The 20,183-nt window shown below is 34.0% G+C and overlaps 1 protein-coding gene across 8 annotated transcripts in view; it reads left to right on the top strand.

The window, feature by feature from the left end:
• CADM2 (cell adhesion molecule 2) overlaps positions 1 to 20,183 on the top strand; it is a 1,002,810-nt gene that overhangs the window by 910,817 nt on the left and 71,810 nt on the right. For 4 of the 8 annotated variants that reach the window (XM_044750270.2, XM_014865914.3, XM_044750268.2 and 1 more), the window contains one exon: positions 18,307 to 18,426. The exons of the other annotated variants lie outside the window; for them this stretch is intronic. In XM_044750270.2, coding sequence (XP_044606205.1) covers positions 18,307 to 18,426 — 120 coding nt within the window. The remainder of the gene's footprint in view (positions 1 to 18,306; positions 18,427 to 20,183) is intronic. 8 annotated transcript variants of the gene reach the window in all.

The following is a 20,183-nucleotide window of genomic DNA, read 5'->3' as shown; positions in this document are numbered from 1 at the left end:
ACTTTATAAGCACTATAACTGGTTTCACAAAAAAATGGTAGCATGTCACTGAGATGCAGCAAAGACAGAGGTGTACAATTTTAATGAAAACTGCCTTAATTTTTTGTGAAGAATAATTTGAAATCCACACACATTTTTTCTCCTCCGCACTAATCTCACAATTTGAAGAAATATAATAAAATGATAAAAAGAAATACCAATATCCAAGATTGAAGAGATCTCTGTTTTTCCCAAACTCCAACAGCCACAATGGATAGCTTATGGAGTAACTTTACCATATTTTTAGATGGAGATAAACTTTTATGAGATTGATAAATATTGCAATAAACAAAATTAGTCAGGTTCCTTTATCGCGGGACATCTCAGAATTTATTTTATATGCCAGGATACATTGTGAATCTCCAAGAGAAAGAGGCACTACAGAATGTAACATTTTCCCCTCATATATTTCACCAAGAAAACCTTTACGAAGACCAGTCTTGGGTTCCTCAATATTACAGTATTCCAGACAAATATTGTGTAAAACATGACACTTTAATAAATCCAATGGACCCAAGAAATCATGGAGAGAGTATGTCCATTTATCTTTCTAAGTGAATCTAAGTATAGAATACTGTTAGAAGCATTTGTTAGTTCTATACCTTTCCGAAAAAGAATTTGGGTAGTAAAGTCTAATTCTTTGCAAAGAGATTTAATTTTAGGTAAAAAAAAAAAATCTGGTTTATGTTTTTTCCCAGATATTTACTCTGTTACGATGTAGGCCAAAATTGGAGAAAAAATAATATATGTAGTCAATATACCACTTTCCTATTTTCAAATTGTTTTAGTGTATACAATGTCTCAATTCTTAATCCCGCTCTCCTATTGAACGAGAATGAAGGTTCACAGGGAATCGACTGTCCACAAAAAAGCATCTTGAAGATAGTAGAGCTGAGCAATTAATTTCTAACATCACACAAATTATGGAAATTTCAACTTTTGGGAAAGATAAGCCTAATTGAATTAGGCTGACGAATTGGAATTAAATGTGGTAAACCCTGTAGACACAGCCTGCCAGCCTGAGAGTCTAACAACCACTGAGTGTGTCAAGAAGATAAGTTAGATCCTTAGTGCAGGATCCAGGAGGAGCTTTCAGTTTCTGCTGACCTGGATGTTTAGCTCATGCAGTCATGCAAGTGAAGGGAAGTCTGATTCACCCTTAACTTTCTAAGTGCTTCTCTCACCTAACAGTTTCTGGGCACCTGGGGGCATGTTGTACAGCATGTCACACTGTATCTAAAGCAATATGACATAAAAATATAGAGAATTACAAGGGAAGTGAGAGAAAGAATAATAGATGTAAAGTATTTCATTTGTTTTTTTAAAGTAATTCAAGTGGGGAAAATTCATATGTTTTCCCAGTGTTTGCAAGCTAGCCAACAGCATGATTTCCTAAATAGCCAAGCTACCTTTAGGTAGTTGGCAGTTGACATATTTCTAATAAATACTTCTCTAAGCACTTTGTAAGAAGTTATTTCTGGCTTTCCTTTTTGAACTACAATTCATCAAAAGCACCCCATAGATTAATGCTATTCATGCTGCTAGATAAATGCTGTGCAGTTCAACAGCAGTTTACCTAGGGTTATTGACACAAGTAATGAGAGGCTCCGTGGAACAGGGAAACCATATTACACTGTGTGTAAAAGGGCTCCAATTGGGTTCATTACAAAATAAAGGGTCTTTTCCCCCTTTGCACACGAGTATAATGTTTCATTAGTCACTAGTTGTATAAATATAAAAAGCCACTCTCTTCTGTTAATGGTTTGGCTGTTTCAAAACCCTACTAAATGATGAAATTTGAGTGGCGTTTCGATCTGTAATGAATGCTGTATGCATTTCGGAATGGAGTGATAAGTGATCATTTGTGAGAACTTTACCCTTTTATCTTTTACACCCAGGTTGGTTTTACATTAGCTGTGATAATTTAATATAGCTCCAGCACCAAAGGGCCTGTCAGGAGCTGAGACGCTGTCTTTGACTCGACCACAGTTGCCTGGATTCTATTGATTCTTTTCTTGATGAGGTCTGAGCACTTTCCTGTGAAATCATCTGGTATCTACATGCCATCCTAATGGGTAGATTTGATTCTTTGGGTGTCAGTGGAAGTGCATTATTTAAATGTTATCACATTTAATTGTTAACAGAACTGACATTTCATGTTATAGACACTGCAGGGTTTTTTTCTACTTCCTAATTACACCTTTGCAAATTTCAGCATTAGAACTACAGATGGTAATTTGAAACTGCCAGTCTAAAATTCACCCTCAATGAAAGGCCTAACAAAATTCAGTGTACAAACACCTGTAGAATAAAACATTATATTTATGAAACATTTGCACTGTGGAAATTCCTTTAAGAAAGAAAGTATCATTTTCCATTAACAAACTCAGCAATGGAGAAATTAATGTTAAACTGGTAGCCATAGTTATACCGTCAATTCATGTGAGCACAGTAGTTTTTGTTTTTTGCTTCTGTATAAAAATATTGAAGTTATTCTCATGTTATTATTGGTATCATGCTATTTATTTATTTAGAATGGCTAATTACCTCCATAATAATGGTCTTGAAATATGCTGTTCCATTGCTGTTTTTACTATTTGGAGAACTATGGATCAAGAGAAAAATTCGTTTATCCATCCAATAGATATTTAGTACTTATCCTCTGAGAGCAAAGGCACTGTAGGAGCAAAGGTGAATAGTACTCAAGAATTTTAGAGTTTAATATGGAAGGTAAGTTAAGGATTCAAGTAGTTATAATACAAAAACAGGAGCATTAGGAGAGTGAACATATAATGATGTTGATGTTTAGAGTCTACAAGAATATGGTCCAAGTATCTGGAATTTTAAAATATATTAACACAGTACTCTTGGGTTATTCATTAAAAAACTGTGTATGTCATAGATGGAAGTACCCAGCAGAGTGCCACACATGTAGATATGCAACAAATCAGAGTATTATTATTATTATGATACTACTGGTAGTGTTATGATACCAAGGGCAATCTCACTCCAATGCTTGGGCATGAAACTTACCCAAGAGTTGCCTACAACTTACTGCCCATAGTCTTTTCTGAATGGCATCCAGAACATAAATTATGTTATCCCTATTGAGGAACAAGAAAATTCTAAATTCTTGCTAACTAAGCAATAGAGATCTCAAAAATTCAACAGTATAGCAAATTAGTAATGTATAGAGAGCAAGATAAAATTTATAATCACTCTTGTTTCTCTCATGCAACATCAGGTTTGGAGGGTTTAGATAAAACATCTTCTCTCCAAGCGAAGACTACCTGAATCTGCATCTTCCAGTATAGAGAACGTAGCAGATATCCATTTATCACACAAGGAATGGCTGCAGAGTTTTACAGATGACCTTAGGCTAATCTTATTTTGTGTTTGGAAGCAATTCAAGTCCTTATAATTATTTGTCATCAACTGATTAAAAAATCTTCTTTTGACGGTTTACATCTGTTTAAATCTGTTTGACAGCTATAAGGAAGTTTTGAGAGAATATCTACGGAGAGTGAGAAACACAAATTACCACATCCCCTCAAATCCTAAACCTCTTCCTTCTTAACTTTCCCAAGGTCTCTTATCTCCCTTCACACTCATACTATAGAAATTGGTAACCACTCCTCAAAATACAAATGCAAGATGGACAGAGAAGCTGAAACTCTTTAGTATCATCTCCAGCCTCAAAGCCCTCCCTAGGATTTGGGAAGAAATATAGCAATACAAGTAGAAAAAATTAGTAACTTATTTCTTCATCTACCAGTAGCTGCACTAACCATGGCACGTCCAGATTGTAGAAGATGGTAGCTGGGAGTCTGATAAAAGCTTCAGTGGAGCGCTCACTCCACTTAGGACCCAACTCAGGGCTCTCTCAGACAGTTGTAACAGAGTTGAGATGCAGTATCCCAGAAAGGTTTTCATAATACTCCCCATCTCTCTTCAAATGTACTCTTCCTATTACCATAGTAACCCTTATATGAGATTTAAAATTATATTGCCACTGCTCTAACTTATTCCGTTACTTCTTTATTTTTCTACTTGTCTGAATAAGCTTTTATAACAATTCATTATTTCTTCATTATCTTAACTCTTGCTATTCTTATTTTGAATGAAATTGCCCGCTATGCATCTTTCCACATTTTCGCTATTCTTTATATGTACATATTTTGCTTTTCTAGCAAACTTCATCTCTATGACCATATAAAGACAAGAGAAACTTGCCATAACGTGTATTATGATAGTAGAAAGTGAAAGTATAAATATCTTGTTTATATTTCTGTAATACCAATCAGTTTACTGACAGTTGCTGCCTTGGTATCCCGAAGACATCACTTGACAGTGATGGTTTGTTTTGTTTATTTGTTCATGTATCTATTGAAATGAATACTGATGAAAAACGTGATAGTACTTTTTGTTTGTTTCCAGGATAATTTACCTCAGAAATAACATATATAGAATAGGATCCATCACATTTTATTGTTCATTAGTAAAAATGAGTATAAAAAGAGTGTTCCAGATTTTTAATTTTAATGATAAGAAAGAATATTACTGCTAGAAATGTATATGTGTTTTGGTCTAGTGAAAGGTATCAAACTATTAAATATGCCGTTCCAGCTTCAAAGAATCAATAAAATTGCTACTTTTCTTTCACTCTGCTTTCATTGTTAATAATAAACGTCAAAAATACTCAGGGACAGAAAGTTAGACACTGAGTTATTATAGACAGCTGTGTCAAGCCAAGCTTCCAACCTGTATTGCTCGTTTAGACATAGAATTGCCTTCCGTTTTGGCGGGTTCTGCATCTGTGGATTCAATCAACCACGGATAGGCCTAGGATAGTTGCATCTGTACTGAAGATGGACAGACTTTTCTTCTTGTCATTATTCCCTATACAATACAGTATAACAATTATTTACATAGCATTTGCACTGTACTAGTTATTATAAGTAATCTAGAGATGATTTAAAATATATGGGAGGGTGTGCATAGGTTATATGCAAGTACTACGCCATTTTATATAAGGGACTCAAGTATCTGCGAATTTTGGTATCTGCGCAGGTGCTGGATCCAATCCCTGCCAATACTGAGGGGTGATCACGTATCTCTTTCAGAGACCGTAGGTAAAAGCATGATCACTTTCCCTCCTGGGTGCTGACTCTCCATTTCAGTTGATTTGCTTACCATGGGAGAGAGCCAAATTGAGTCATGGAGGGTATCGCTTTAACAAACATTCCCAAGCCATCTATCATCTCTTTCAAATATTTAACTAGTGTGCAAAATATAAATTCAGTTGCTTTAGGCTTATTAGTACATGAGCCTAAATTTACCAAAATAATTAAAATGTATATAGGTGAACGCAGTAATAATTATGAAACAGATTAGGAATGTCATAAAGTAATATCCCAAATTTGTTTTTAAACTTATCTTACCCTAGAACTAAGCAAATATGATTATAATGTATACTTTCCTAGTCTTACAGGATATATTTTACTTATTCGTGTTATGATTATCAACAATGTGAAAGCTAATGAGGACTCCCATCACATTACAATGAAAAGTCTGCTTCTGCACTTCATGCTATATGTATAACTAGAATAAAGAGTTGGCAGTCACATGTACATTTACTGTTACAATTATCCAGCAATGATGTTTAGAAACATTGAGAGGCTACATGAAATTTTTTGCTTAGTTGTACTGCTAGGAAAAGCAATGTAGATCAGGATGGGAGTAACACAGTGAATCTTTGAGCTCAGTTGAGTGGGTGGGGAGCGGGAACAAGAAGCCTGGATTACAGACAGATGCACAACCTAGCAAACATTAAAAAGGGATTCAGCTAAAATCTGTTCCCTCGCATGGAAACAGACCTACCAGTTGGTAAATTAATTCTGTGTACTCATAATGAGCATTTTTCCCTTGGAGAAGCTTTCTTTAGAAGCATAGATGGAAAAATATACAGTGTAGAAAGAAAAGGATAGAAAAGACATCCATATGGAGCAACAAACAGTGTGCTAATAGAGGAACCCTATGGTTGCTGCTCTCATCTCCGGGTGAGAGTTTCTAGACAGTAAACTAGTTGGACGAGTCTTAAAACAGTGCCTTCTTTAAAAGCTGAGATAAAACATATCATTGCTGGACATGAATAAGCAGGAAAAGCTGTGATGCCTGTGGGAAAGGCATACCTCTGACTGGATGAATATGCTATTGAACTCTGCAGAGAGAAGTGGAATGGGATTAAATAGTGGAGAGAGGAGCACTGTTTTCACTATAAAACATTTAAAAAGGTGCATGTGTGCAGGCTGACTCAACACAGAGTTGGGGCTTAATTCTCTCTCTCTGTTTTAAGATGAGCATGAAGTGGATAAATTAAGGTTTCACCGTTCAGAGTAAAAATTCCATTCAGAAATACCGCTCTGAAGTAAATGTTTCTATGGTTCCCTGGTGGACTATTGACTACAGTGTCCCTCCTTCCTGAAGATCCTCATTCCTGCCTGAATGGAGGAAAGAATTCACCACTCAACAATTTCAACGTTTTGAATATCTTTTATTGCACTGTTTCTAGATAATCTTTACTATTAGTTGCAGTAAGGTGAATAAAAGGGTAGAACCCACGGCATTCGGGCTTTCGAGACTTTTTATATGCAAATAAGGCTAGATTGTAGCTTTACAAAAATGTACAGAAGTCGCTTACCTAAGTATATATGCATTCATTTATTAGAGAATTCAAGCAATATGCAATGGCTCATGGGGGAAATTTTTGGCATTTGTTTTCAAAACAATGGCATGCTTAATCAGAAGAACAGGTTTTACATAAAAACCTGCTTTGTAGCTTCTCACAATGTAGTTTTCACAAACATTGGAACAATATATCATGTGTTTCTTCTGGAATTTAAGAATTATCCTTGATTCCTCTCTGAGCTTCTCTCCAATTCATCAGCAAGTTCTGTCAACACTGTTTCTAAACCATGCTCCCGGTATGTCCACTTCCCTCTGGCATCTCTAGCCCAGACTATTGAAACATTGCCTAATGGTCTCCCTGCCTCCAACTTCCACATCTCCCATCTATTTCCCACACAGCTGCAATATATAAATGTTTTAATGCGTATTCCTTCATGTCTTTCTCTCATTTAAATTTCCCCAAAGGCATTTCATCACCCTTGGCATAAAACGCAAATCCCTCTTACCCTAGCTGACCAAATCTGGCACAATATGCTACCACCTCCATCTGTGACATCTCACCAGCCTCCACAGAATCTCTTCTGTCTCCCTGGTCCTCTTTGAGCTCCCCTAAGACATCCAGCTCATTCTTTTTATATGAACTTTTTTTTTTCTTCATATGAGCTTTTTCCAGGAAGTACAAGGAATGTTGTCAGGAATGCTGATCTTTGTAAGAGCAATTCCTTATCATTCAGATCTCAGAGTGAATGAATCTTCTCAGAGAAGCCTTTTTTTGTCCTCTCCAGTCTAAAGCAGCCTCCATGTATCACTTTAATTCTCTTAAGGGCATTTATCATTATTTGGTATTTTAGTTGTTTATTTCAATATTTGATTGTGTACGTGTGTATGTGTTTATGTATGCATATGTACACACATATATATGTGTATATGTATATATATGTATACATGGTACATATATATGCATGCATTTACGTGCATATATTATATGTGTATCTGTAGATGTTAATATATTCTATGTCCACCCAGTAGATTATTACTTCCTTGAAAGCAGAGATCTTACGCACCTCGTTTATCTCTGTATCTCTAGCTCTTAGAACAATCCCTTCTAAATAGTCGGCAGTCAATAAATATTTCCTTAATGATTAAATTTCTTTTCCTTTCTGTGTATTTATAAACATACCTACATATGCATTCATATCCACATACAAACATATATACACCTGTGTAGATATGTCTGAGTATATTTATGTGTGTGTATACATATATGTATATACATCTTCTGAGCAAAATCAGGGTAATTGATATTCATTCTTTGGTCACCAAAATCAAGACATTTAACTTTCATCCCACACTGGGAAAAGTAGTGAGATATATTTACTTGGCAATCCATTTGTAAATGGCGCCTTACAGAGTTGAACAGTGTACAATATGAATAACTGTATATAAAAGATCTAATCTAATAGAACTATTTGAAATTGGAAGAGTTATGTAATTGACTTCACATGTCAATTCATCTTTCTGCATAATTCTATAATTAGCACTAACTGGAAACTGGATTTGTTTTTGGAAATATGTACATCATCTCTTATAAAGATAACAGTCATATTTAGCCAAATATAAAACTTGTCTGAGGCATGGCTTAGAAATCTACATCACAATGCTAGACTACCTAATACTTTACTATCCAGGAAGTCTTTCTTGAGTGTCTACTGTATGCAAAGTGCTAGGCCAGGCACTGTGGAGCCTACAATGAATGAATAGACACTCTCAATTATGCCTCTACTTCTTAGTAAAAATAAAACAGCAAAGTGTTTTCCGTTTTATGTTTCACCATAATGCAATTTCAGAGATGTTTTCAAGGTCCCCTCAGTAGTTGTAATATTCCAGGAGATACGTCCAGGAAAATATGAAATTCCACAATTAGTAATGTTTTACTTTGGTAAAATGTTTACTTCCTTGAGACTGTATTTTAAATGTAAATAATATAGGGAGGCTTATCAGTTTGTGTCACTAAATCACATGTGGGAATCAGTTTATTAAATAACCTTTTCTAGGTTAAGAAAGACCTTACTTTGCACGAGAACTCTGAGCATTAGGGATGCAGGTGACAGGAAGGGGATATTAAAAGTGGAGCTCGGTAGGTGTTTCTTCACAATTCTGCTTAACATTACTCTTAGTGTTTGTTAGGGATTATCTTCTATGGGTACATCAAAGTGTATTTATTAACATGTATGCACAAAAAGTACCTGCAAATGGCCGTTGTTGGTTTTGCTAAATTACAGGATAGCAAGTTTATAATAATAATCTTTGAAACATTTCCACATTCTCCTTTAATTTTTCTTTGTGTCTTTTTATATTGCAAAATTAAAATGTTATATTTGAATGCATTTTACTACCTTTAAATATTGCCAGATATGTTTGTGGAAATTAGAATTAACTGAAATTAGTGCTGTGTAATAACTTCCAATTTAATGACAACATTTTTCAACTTGCATATCTTTAGTAACGTATTACAGTGGAACGGTTTAGTTAAGCCTTAAGGATATTTGGTTTAGGATACTGGAACTCAGTGTTACTCGTATGGAATTTGTATATTAAATAAGAGGAGGAATCAAGATAAAAATGAGAAATGTTTCTCAAGTTTTCTGTTGACAAATCTGTATAGTAACATGAATATATAAGCGAGTTTGAGTTAAGGAACTATTTTGTACAGTGAAAAATGAACATTGGGAAAAATAAGAACGAGCAGAGAAATTTAAGAGAGATTTTAATCATAATCATGACATATTTAAATACGAGCGGCTTGATAGGAAGAGTGATTTTTGTCTCCTAAAAAGTTCACTGACATTAACATTTCTTATTATCACATTCATATTGTCACTAATTTTTCATACACATGAGATTGTCTTGGAGTTGAGAGAGTTATGTGATTTACAATATCAGGCATCACAGGAACTCACTTCACGGCATTTTCAAATCTGAACCAACACTTCTAGGAATTCTATGCATCTCCTGAAGTCATATGCTAAAATTTTTTCATTTATAAGTTTCTTGAGAAAAGATGTTTTGCTTTAAGGAGATAACCGCTATCCATTGCTACTTAAGAACCTGGTCTAAAAGGATTTATGTAAATGACCAGGTCCAAACACTTCATGTTTTAGATGAGGAAACATAGATGCATAGAGGTGAAATTATATGCAAAATATCTCTCAGCTGTTTTATCACAGAACCTACATGAAAAACCCACATGTCTGCATCTGTCAGTCAGTGTTTTTCTACCACATCTCATTTCTTCCTTTGTATATTCATGTGTGATTTAAATTTTTCTTTTAATGGGGGACAGCACTCTTCTCCCATAGGAAACTGCCAGCCTCACAGAACTTAAAGTATTTGACCAAATCATCCGATGTACTTTTGGATAAAGTACTTTTAGGAAAGAGCCCGCAGTAGAAAGTAGGTGGAGCTGAATCATGTGGAAGCATTCCCTTCAAAGGCATTTTTTTTTCCTACTTTGAATTTCACTTTACTTTTGTCAGTTTAGAATATAAAGAAGTATTTTAAAAAGAAAAATGCATACATTTTTTCCAATAACAGACTGATTTTATTCATAAACTTTTCTTGTAATTACAGAGGACTGTTGGTTGCCACCTACAGTTTAAAATTGCTGTACTTTTCATTTTTCAATAACAGGTTTTTTTTTTTATTATTATTATTGTGTAAGGATTCCATTTAGTATGTGAAGGCAGTGGAAGCTATCAGAGGGATGAAAGGGGATTCATTCAAATCTAATTTTTAAAAGGTTCCTTTTTATGAAGCAGATGAGGTTACCATGCTACTCTGGAGGGGGAGGCACGCACTGGCGAGTTGAGGCCTTGTCAACCTAGTGGTTGTCGTTTAAGTGAGAGCCTAGGAGCTGTTATCCATTCTTATGCTATAATCCAAAGAGCCTGCTCCATGTAGCTGAACATAATGGGAAGAGATAAACGTCCTTCTCTGCACAGGCAGAAAAGCAAATACAGTAAACTTTTCCTCTTACAATTGCTTCCAATGGCAGTGCAATTATCAGTAAGAAGGTTAAGGATGCCCTATTATCTTTAAGGTTAGGAAATGTCAATAGCCTCTATCAAAAAGACACTTCTTACCTTAATACTTCTAATATACATCAAGTTTTGACCCTTCTGTGTCTCCACCGGTAATCCTGGTTTGATTCACTCGATTACCCTGGGACTATGCTCGGGAGTTAGTGACATAAAGCAGAAAGGACGCAGACATATGGAGCCCAGCCTAAGTGGCAGCAGTTTTTCTCCCTATTGAACACCAGTCCTTGGAGAGAAACAAGCAGCTTGGGCTTCTGAGACTCCCTAGACTTCATTTTGCTTCCAAAATCCCTTCTGAGTGGGCCAGAATGCCATTTTTAAAAGGAGAACCTGCCATGAAACAAAACAGGTTGACAAGTTAGAAACTGTTGTACACTGCATTTGTGGAGAACAGAACATACCTTTAACCTGAAAAGCTCGTTATTGGGGAAAAGGTGCTGTAGCGCTCTTCAGTTTATGTGCACAGGGCTCCCTGGATCCGATTTCATTCTGACAAGGTTATACAGGATCCCTTGTGCTCTAATAAGCTCCAATAACGAAACGGAGTTGCATTTTTTAAAAATTTCTTCATTAGGATGTGAAAAAAAGGAGAACTTTTCTATTAGTTTGAATTGATATGATTCAGAGTGCTAACACTTTTAAAAACATTGAAGAATCATGTTCAGAATATAAGATTGTCCTGTATACTGCATTTTAATTTTTTTTTTAGTAATCATTTAGAATTGAAGATTCCTAGCGTGAATTCTTAAAAATCACCTCATATCTGGTAAAAGGAAGGGGGCAGCAATTTTTTTTTGACAGAAAGTAACCACATATGAGGCTCAATTACTGATTCATTTTATTAAAAATAATGCTTTCCCCATCTACTGATATCATTGTCATTGTCACCTGTAGAACATTATTTATAAAGGACCAGTTGAATTCAAAACACAGAACAGGTGCCCTAAGGAAGCTCAGAATTGTAACATGGAGTCTATTCTCTCTGTTTTTTCATCATCTTATTGGTTCATAAAAAAAAATACAAGCAATGCATATTAAGTGCCAAATGAACGCTATAGTCTCCTAGTTTTCAACCACTGATTTTGTGAAGAGCTTTGATGTGTATGCTGTATTTTTCATTATTAATAAGGGTTAGTATAGTAGAGTGTATTAATTGATTATGCAAATTAGAGAAAATTTTAAAGTGTTAGCATTACACATGTATGTTGATATGTGTTCTCCACTGAGGAAGAGAGAGAGAGATGTGGAGCTAGTGAGAGGCACATAACTCTGGGTATGACCCTGATAGTGTGTAATGAATGTAAGCATCATTGATCATGAAGGGTATTGGTAATACAGTGAGGGAAGCAACAGATATACACAAATAGCATTATGAGTATTCAGAGAGAAGGGAAATCAGTTGCAATTTAGTTGGTCAAGGAAGCCTTCACAGAGCAGGTGGGAATTAGGCTGAAACTTAAGAGTAGCGTTTCTCTATGTACATCAAGAAAGGGAACCTATTTGAAGATGGGGATTGGGGTATACTGGGGGGTTGGGTTGAGTAAACTTGTCCCAAGGAAAAATTATATTTAAAAAATAAACACATGTTGGTCTACAAAGACTGAGGCTACAGTTCATTGGCGAGATATCTACATAAATATAACAGTGATTTAATATGTCAATCATGGGAAGAGGTGTGTACAAAGTGCTTGTAAGTGCTTGCAGGAAGACATTAACTGTGCATTATTGAGGGATGGTTTGCAGCTGAGATCACATTTAAACTAGACTTGAAGGCTAGACAAGAAAGAGGTAACTAATGTCGTTGAACGGGATGTGGCTATGAGAACATGGCCGCAAAGAGAAAGCAGTGCTGAGTCTAGAACTTGTGTCAGGAGCAGGTGTCTTCATGTGTGCTGGACTTCGGCTTCTTTGTTTATGTTAAGCTGTCACTATGAGAAACAAAGAAAAGAAGCCAGGCATATATGTTCTGAGGAACTCTAGTCCCTTTTGTCTCAGAGAACTTTAATATGTGGCACCTTAGAACAATGTTGGGTGCACTTTGGAGTGTACATCCGAGTCATGTGGGTTGAGCAGGAGAGATGATGGACTAAAGAATTTATCATAACAAAGTTTAGCCACACTCCCTAGACACAGATTTTAGTTTTCTGATTCAACAACTTTGAGCTGAAATTATGTTTCTGCAAGTGAATAGGTGCTTATAGAAGTAAGCTAGATTATTGACATTGCATTTGTTTGTAACTCAACATTCACTCACATGAATAACTTTTGCAGCCTACTTAGACTTCATCTGTACTAATATACAATTTTGCAATTGACTAGATTTGGGGTTTTGTCTGATATTATTGAAATACTCCTGAATTTTCCTTTTACATGAGAATAGAACTTTATATACGATACAAGTGAAATGGAAAGTATAATTTATATAATTCACATCTTATGTGTAGGAACAACTATAAGCAAATATTTTCATGTCTTGGAACGTTTACTTTTCTCAGTTTCCTATCAGTAAAAATGCTCACATATTCCCTTTAAAGGAAATCCATGAATTTACTATGCCATATATATATATATATATATGTATATATACACACACACATATATCTACATAAAGTTTTAGATAATGAATCATGGACCTCTGTGAATTCATTTTAATATCAAATTTAAACCATGAAGATATTTTAGCAAGTTTTATCCATTTTAGTATATATTGAAAAAGTAGTTCCTTAAGATTTAATCTTCTAGCAAAAGATTTAAAGCACGTAATTGCCATTTCAGAGAAATTGATGTTACACATTTCCATATATTGTGATCAAAAATTTTAAGTTTGAAAATTTTGTTTTATTAGATAGTATTCAAACAAATTTCTTATGAATTAGAATATGTTTTTAATTCTGATTTTGAAGAACTTTATTGAAATTTCTCTTGTTTAGATTTAAATCGTTTATATAATTTATCCATATTTACTAATTTCCCTGATCAAATCTAGACAAATACAGTCTAATTATTTTCACTTTGTTCGCTTATCAAAACACCTTTTTTATCCGCTATGTGCTTTATCAATTACCAGCTCTTCATTCCTTATGCATTAATCTAGAAAATAAAAAATACAGTTAATTTCTTTTGTAAATTATAAATGCCAAACTTCTGATTTGTAACGACTTTGTTTTTTTAGGCAAAATTCAATAGTATTTGAGTAAATTAACATACTCTTCAGGAAAAATAATAATAAAAATTTCCCATCTTTTGTATTGTGGAAATCAGAGATGAAATATCAGGTAGTTACTTGTTTGACCTGTCTATTAGGTAGTCATTATTTCTGAATTTTAATATTCATAAATTATATGTCACATATCATTAATTTGTCTATTTTTTAATTTATAGTTTCTTAGTGTCCATGTTCAAATATCTTTTGGTTAATCATAGGATGTTAACATCTAAGGCATATATTAAGATCTTCTAAAATTCATGTCATATTCAGCAAATTAATGACTGCAGATTATCTTGTTTTATGATCAGAAATAGTAAATTAATGTTGAACTAGGATTTATTTTTATTATGTGTGTGCATGTGTATAATTCTTCTGCATATAAATTAGTGTATTTTTATTCTTGGAAAAAAATAAAACTGGATGTCTCTTAGAAAACAATAGCCTGAATTTTCTATCCTGTACTATATTTGTTGAGTAGTCTTTGATTAACAGTATAATAGTTTGAAAAATGTATACAATTCTAGATAACTAAAAAATGAGGTAAATGACTAGTACTAATGTTTCCAATTGTATATTTTCTTAAAAAATGTAGCTCCATTTTCATAATCAATGTCTAAATAAAAGGCCAAAAGTGAAGATACCAAGCCAGGACCTCATAAGCAATTGCTTAGCAATGTCCAACGTTGCTGCTCACTTGTAGGAGTGAGAACCAGATTGTGTTTGGGTTTAGGAAGACAGCTCAGAGTATTTTACTTATTTCTGCTTTGACAAGAGTCACAATCAGGCAGTTAAAATAAGTGAGACGGAATTGTTGGAGAAAATTCTTCACTATACTCATATTAAATAAAATATTATCTGTAATATAACATATATATTCATATATTTATATATATACATAATTTTAGAGACAAGAAAACTCTATCTCAAAGTTCTCTCATTGATTAAGTGGGGATGATAATAGACAACTCATAAAAATGTTGTCATCATTCACCACTAATTACAATAGGAGCAGCTAAGGGAGTCCTCCTGGCCTTTCGACCTTTCTCTGAAAGTTTCAACAAAGGTGAAAATGGAAAGAATTCATAAGGAGACATGGACTACATGAGTCTCAGGACAGAGTCACACTGCTTTCAAAGTAGTAGAAAACGTGGGCAAAGATTCATTTTGTTAGTAAGGAAATTTATTGAAGGAGGAAGTTGTAAGTTGTGATCTTGAAAATTTATCCTTCACAAAATAACAATTGCCTTCTATACTGAAAACAGAGAGGAATGTTTCTGAACAGAAGTAATGAAATCTTTTAGTTCTATACTAACTACTACTTAACCTTGTCAAAAAAATTGGACTTTTCTAGATCCCCTAAAATATGTCACGTTTATAATGCTGTGAATGAATTCATTTCGTAAATATTTATCGACCTTCTAAATTGTGTTAGAATCCCAACAAAAAAGTAAGCAGAGTTCTTTTCTTCAAGCAGAGAGACTGACACCAATAAAATCAGAGGAAATAAAGAGGTGGTGTAGAAAAGACAAGTATCAGACAATGTTCTTGGTCTTTCTGAGAATTCCAACTAACCTTACATTGTTGAATTTTAGTTGATTTTGGTTAATCTTCGGGTATTGAAAATTTAGGTTATTTCAACTTTTGCTATTTCACAATAGAGGTGAGAAATTGCATTAACAGGAATGTACAATAAAATGAAGGACAGAATCAAGAAACCCTCAAAAATTTTGAAAAAATGAAAGTGTCATGTTTCAGAACACACAGGATGAAATTAATTTAGTAGTGATCAAAAATGTTTAACAGTGACTAGGAGAGATGTCTAATTTTGCAGCTCATTTTCTTGACCCAATTGTCGTACTGGCCAAGGGGCTTTCCATCAAATTGCCTTCAGTCAATTGTTTTTAGGTTCATATGAAGTTCAGAGGAGAGGATGAGAGAGGGTGATGAGCAGAAAAGCAGATGGACTATAAGTCAATAATGATTTGTAGTGTTATCTCATCTATCTGGACACTTGAAAAGACTCTAGGGCGGTTCTCTTGAACTGGATTAACCATTATTAAAACTACCCATTGTTTTTTAGTTCTTTGAATATTAGCCTAAGAAAAAAACCTATATTTCATGCATTTTCACTATTGTAGGGAATAGGATATCGTTTGGTTTATACAAGAATGCTCACAGGGCCTGAAAATATATAGACCCTCTCCAAAACAAATCAGGATTTGTTATTGCCCATCTTTGTTGATATGGAATAAGGAAAAAAATCCAAATAATGGGATTTTTGGCTGACCAAATCAAACAACAAAAAAGACCTGTTATTTGCGTTCCAATTTTTATGAATCAAATGATATAGCTGATTTTGAAAAGCTGCTTTTTGGATCCAATAGAATCTTATTCTAACCCACTGTCTGATAGCAAATAACCCAACATTTTATAATCTGTAAAAGGTTTGGTAATATCAGTTTCTTTATATGGAGTTTTAAAGGACTAATAATATTGTGTGTTCTTATATTTGCTAGCCCTGGAAGATATTTGCCTTTGCGTTAATTAAATACATATATTTTGAGATCCTAATGAGCAAATGATTTTGCAAACAAAGAATGTATTATTTTCTGTTTTAGATATTCATGAAAATTAAAATTACGAATTGTTTTAAATTTAGGAAAAGTCTTGCATTTATCCCTAGCCTGCCTAAACAATTTAGAAAAGCCTACCATGAAAATAAGAAGGTGTTATAAAATTAGTAAACAAGAAGTCCATGTGCACATATACATATTATTTCTTCATTTATAAGGTTGAAGTCGGTTCTGCTTTATGATCATGATAATCACACTCCAGGCAAGACCCGTTTCCCTTAGTGATTAATGTAGCACCATTGACTTTTCAGAAGGTTGTTTTCTTAATTTGACTGGCCAGGAAGCATTTTCGCTGTTGAAAAACAGATGTAAACATCAATATCTAAGATAAGAGAGTGATCGCATGCTGTTCTCTGATGTCTCCCATGTAGAGAATTCAGCAGGTTAAAGTCTGAGGATTGAGTAGGGCTATTTATCAGAAGTAAAGAACTAGAAAATTTTGGTGTGACTCAAAGACTTTAACTGAGAGACTGACAGGAAACCTTTAATAGCAAGATAATCTGTCAAGCGCTCTGAATATTTAGGGGCTGTGTGGCAAACATGTGAAATCAGACCCCAGCACAGTAATTATAGGTAATTTGTGAACTGTTTCTAATTTCCTCACTGTGTAAATTATATGCCTACCCACGTGAGACAAGATCTGACTCCCCCAGGATCTTACCGAGATTCTCATAGCTTGACACTGGCTGTATTGTCTCAGTGTTGTCTATGCTGCTCTTCATATTTCCAGTAGGTTTTGAGTAAAAGGAGGGAAGATTTTGGTGTTAAACTCGAAGCTGTTCTTTCTGTTTATTATGTTTTCTGCGTTTGATTCTACAGTTAACTTTCGACAACTTCGATTAATTATGGATTAGGGGTTGAATGTTATGGTTCAAGTCCATGTTCAATAACCTCTCTTAGGTATGTCAAATAAATAAATCATAAACCTTTCAGAATACTGGGTTCATGCTAGTTGACTCAATACTTGTTAAAGACTCCTAGGTACTGAAAATTGTTAGAAGGCATTACCAGCTAACCAGGGTAAGAATTGCAAGACTCTAAGCTGTACATTAACATCGTTTGTGAGAAAAGGAAAAGCAAAATAATAATAACAATCGGCTTTGTTTTTTGTTTGTTTCTAAAGATTGCTCTCATCTATTTCCTAGCATTGCATTTTCCTAAAGAAAAAATCAAACAGCATTTAACATGCGTATACTCATACATTATTATCATTTCTTTAATCTCATTTGGTGGTGTTATTTGTGTTTATTTCTGTTGTGTTGTTTCTTTGTTTACTTCTTTGGCAAAGCATGTCATTTTTCGTTTTACCTATCTGTATTTTGCTACTGCATGTCAAACTTTTTAAATGACTCAGTGAACAAATGAATTCTTGTCATTTTAAATTTCACTATAAATATTGCAAACGATCTGCTTATTCTCAAAACATTGCTCCAAGTTTTGCTTTGTGTAAGAGCATGAAAAACGAGTGAACAAAAATGACAAGAACTGTTTGGTACAGCCAGCTGTGTACCTGGTAATCTGTGTAAGCCTGTTAAATTTAAACCTAAATAAGATATACGTATTTGTAATTTGAATCATTTGTGTTTCTCTTTTGTTTGCATGGTATGATTTTGTTTTGTATTTTGTTTTTTCCACTCACCAGATGTTCCCAACACTTTGCTTCCCACTACTATCATCCCCTCCCTTACCACTGCAACAGTCACAACCACTGTAGCCATAACAAGCAGCCCAACCACATCTGCAACCACCAGCAGCACCAGAGGTACAGTATGCTTCTTTGTTATGGCCTGGAAAACACATTAAGTGGAGCTTTAGAGGGTTTTTTTTAAAAGAATAGAAAAATTGAGATCCAATTTTACTTAATTATGAGAAGTAATTTTCACCTAAATTACTATCAATTAGAGTTATTGGAATAGAATATGAGACAAGATGGTACATCTTAATTTTAATTTAGTGTCACTTATGACTATTATGAAAATATTTCAGGATATAGGTTAAAAATATATGGAGCGCTACAACATTGGTCCAAGTTAAATTGTGAACATGGGACACTGTTTTTTTGCCTTGCCTTGTAAATGCAAACAAAGAAATAAGATGTTCAAGGATGCAGAGGGAACTTGTGCTTTTTTAAGATCCTAGTTTTATGTTAATGACTTATTGTTCCTCTGCGAGTAGATTAAAACAAATACAACATTGAATTTGTTCTAAAATTGACACAATCCATGGGGTCATTTCAAACTATTCACCACATAGAACTTTTAAGTAAATATTCAGCATGTCATCCTAAAGTGATTTGCTGAGTGGATCTGCTTATTCTACTCACAGGATGTTCTAAAAGCAAATGTTCTAGAGTTATCTGGGATGATAGGAATTGATATTTGGCCCCATGAGTAATTTCTGGGATTGGTTTACTAATAAGCATTTTTGCCTCAAGGAGAGCAACCTTGAAGAAATTGAAGTAATCATTAAGGGCAAAAAAACAATTACATTATGGTTTAGAAGTATAAAAAAGCATTTCTGAGCAGTCATTCAGTGGTTAGCAGATGATGAAGGAAAAAAAAGTTGTTTGAGTGCCTTACAGAAAAACACATTTTAAACAGTTTCTGCATAAGCAATGTTCAGAGAGAATTTGTCCTATTTAAGTCTGTCTTGTTCTACTTATATGTGTTTTGTGTCATGTTGGCTATACTAATATGTGTTAAACTTAACAATTTAACTTGAAATCATGAGGACTTCAATATACATGTAATTAAAGTTGTACCAAGGGCAGGATTAACATTTTCCTTCACTTGTAAAATTGTTCCATTAAATGATCTGTGTTTCTTGGGATTTTTATTAATTCTCAATATTAAATTGAGTTGATAACTTTTTCACAGTTATCATAGTATTTCTTTCTCTTGTTCCAGAAAAAAAAATCCTAATATCAATAATTGTTAATTTTTAATAATCTAGTCAACTGTTCTATACTGTGCAAGGTTGCTAAAGTTTGATAATAGGAGCAATAGGAATTTCTCAAAAACACGTAGGTTTATTTTAGTATTACTTAACAACTGTATTTGAGCTAAATCCAGAAGTGAGAAGAGTCAAAGATCTTTCTGATAACAATTTACATAAAAATGGAAGGAAAAACAAAAATGAAGACAAAGGTGAAAATATACTTTATGATATTATATGAAACGGATATCTAAAGTTCAACTTTGCTTTAATTTATTATTTTCACAAAGATTTTTGCAAACTGTAATATAAATGAAATGTAATTATTGCATGCTAACAAAATTTCTGTGATAATGTTAAGTTCTGGCTGTACAAACAAATCACTTTGATGGAAAAGAAGGGAGATATATCAACCTCAATTTTGTTTTAAAGACCTACTTTAGTCTTTACAAAAAAGCCTAATAATCAATTATTCCTTCTTTCTTCAATAAATATTTGAGTACCTGCTATATAAATGGGACTATGCCAGACCCTAAACTTATGTAAAAATGGTATCAAAAATTACTAGCAGTTGACTTAATTCAT

This window comes from Equus asinus, chromosome 18 (assembly GCF_041296235.1).
Source record: "Equus asinus isolate D_3611 breed Donkey chromosome 18, EquAss-T2T_v2, whole genome shotgun sequence".
In the NCBI taxonomy this organism is placed as follows: Eukaryota; Metazoa; Chordata; class Mammalia; order Perissodactyla; family Equidae; genus Equus; species Equus asinus.
The sequence above is the reverse complement of the archived record's forward strand: the minus strand, read 5'-3'. Positions and strand labels throughout refer to the sequence as shown.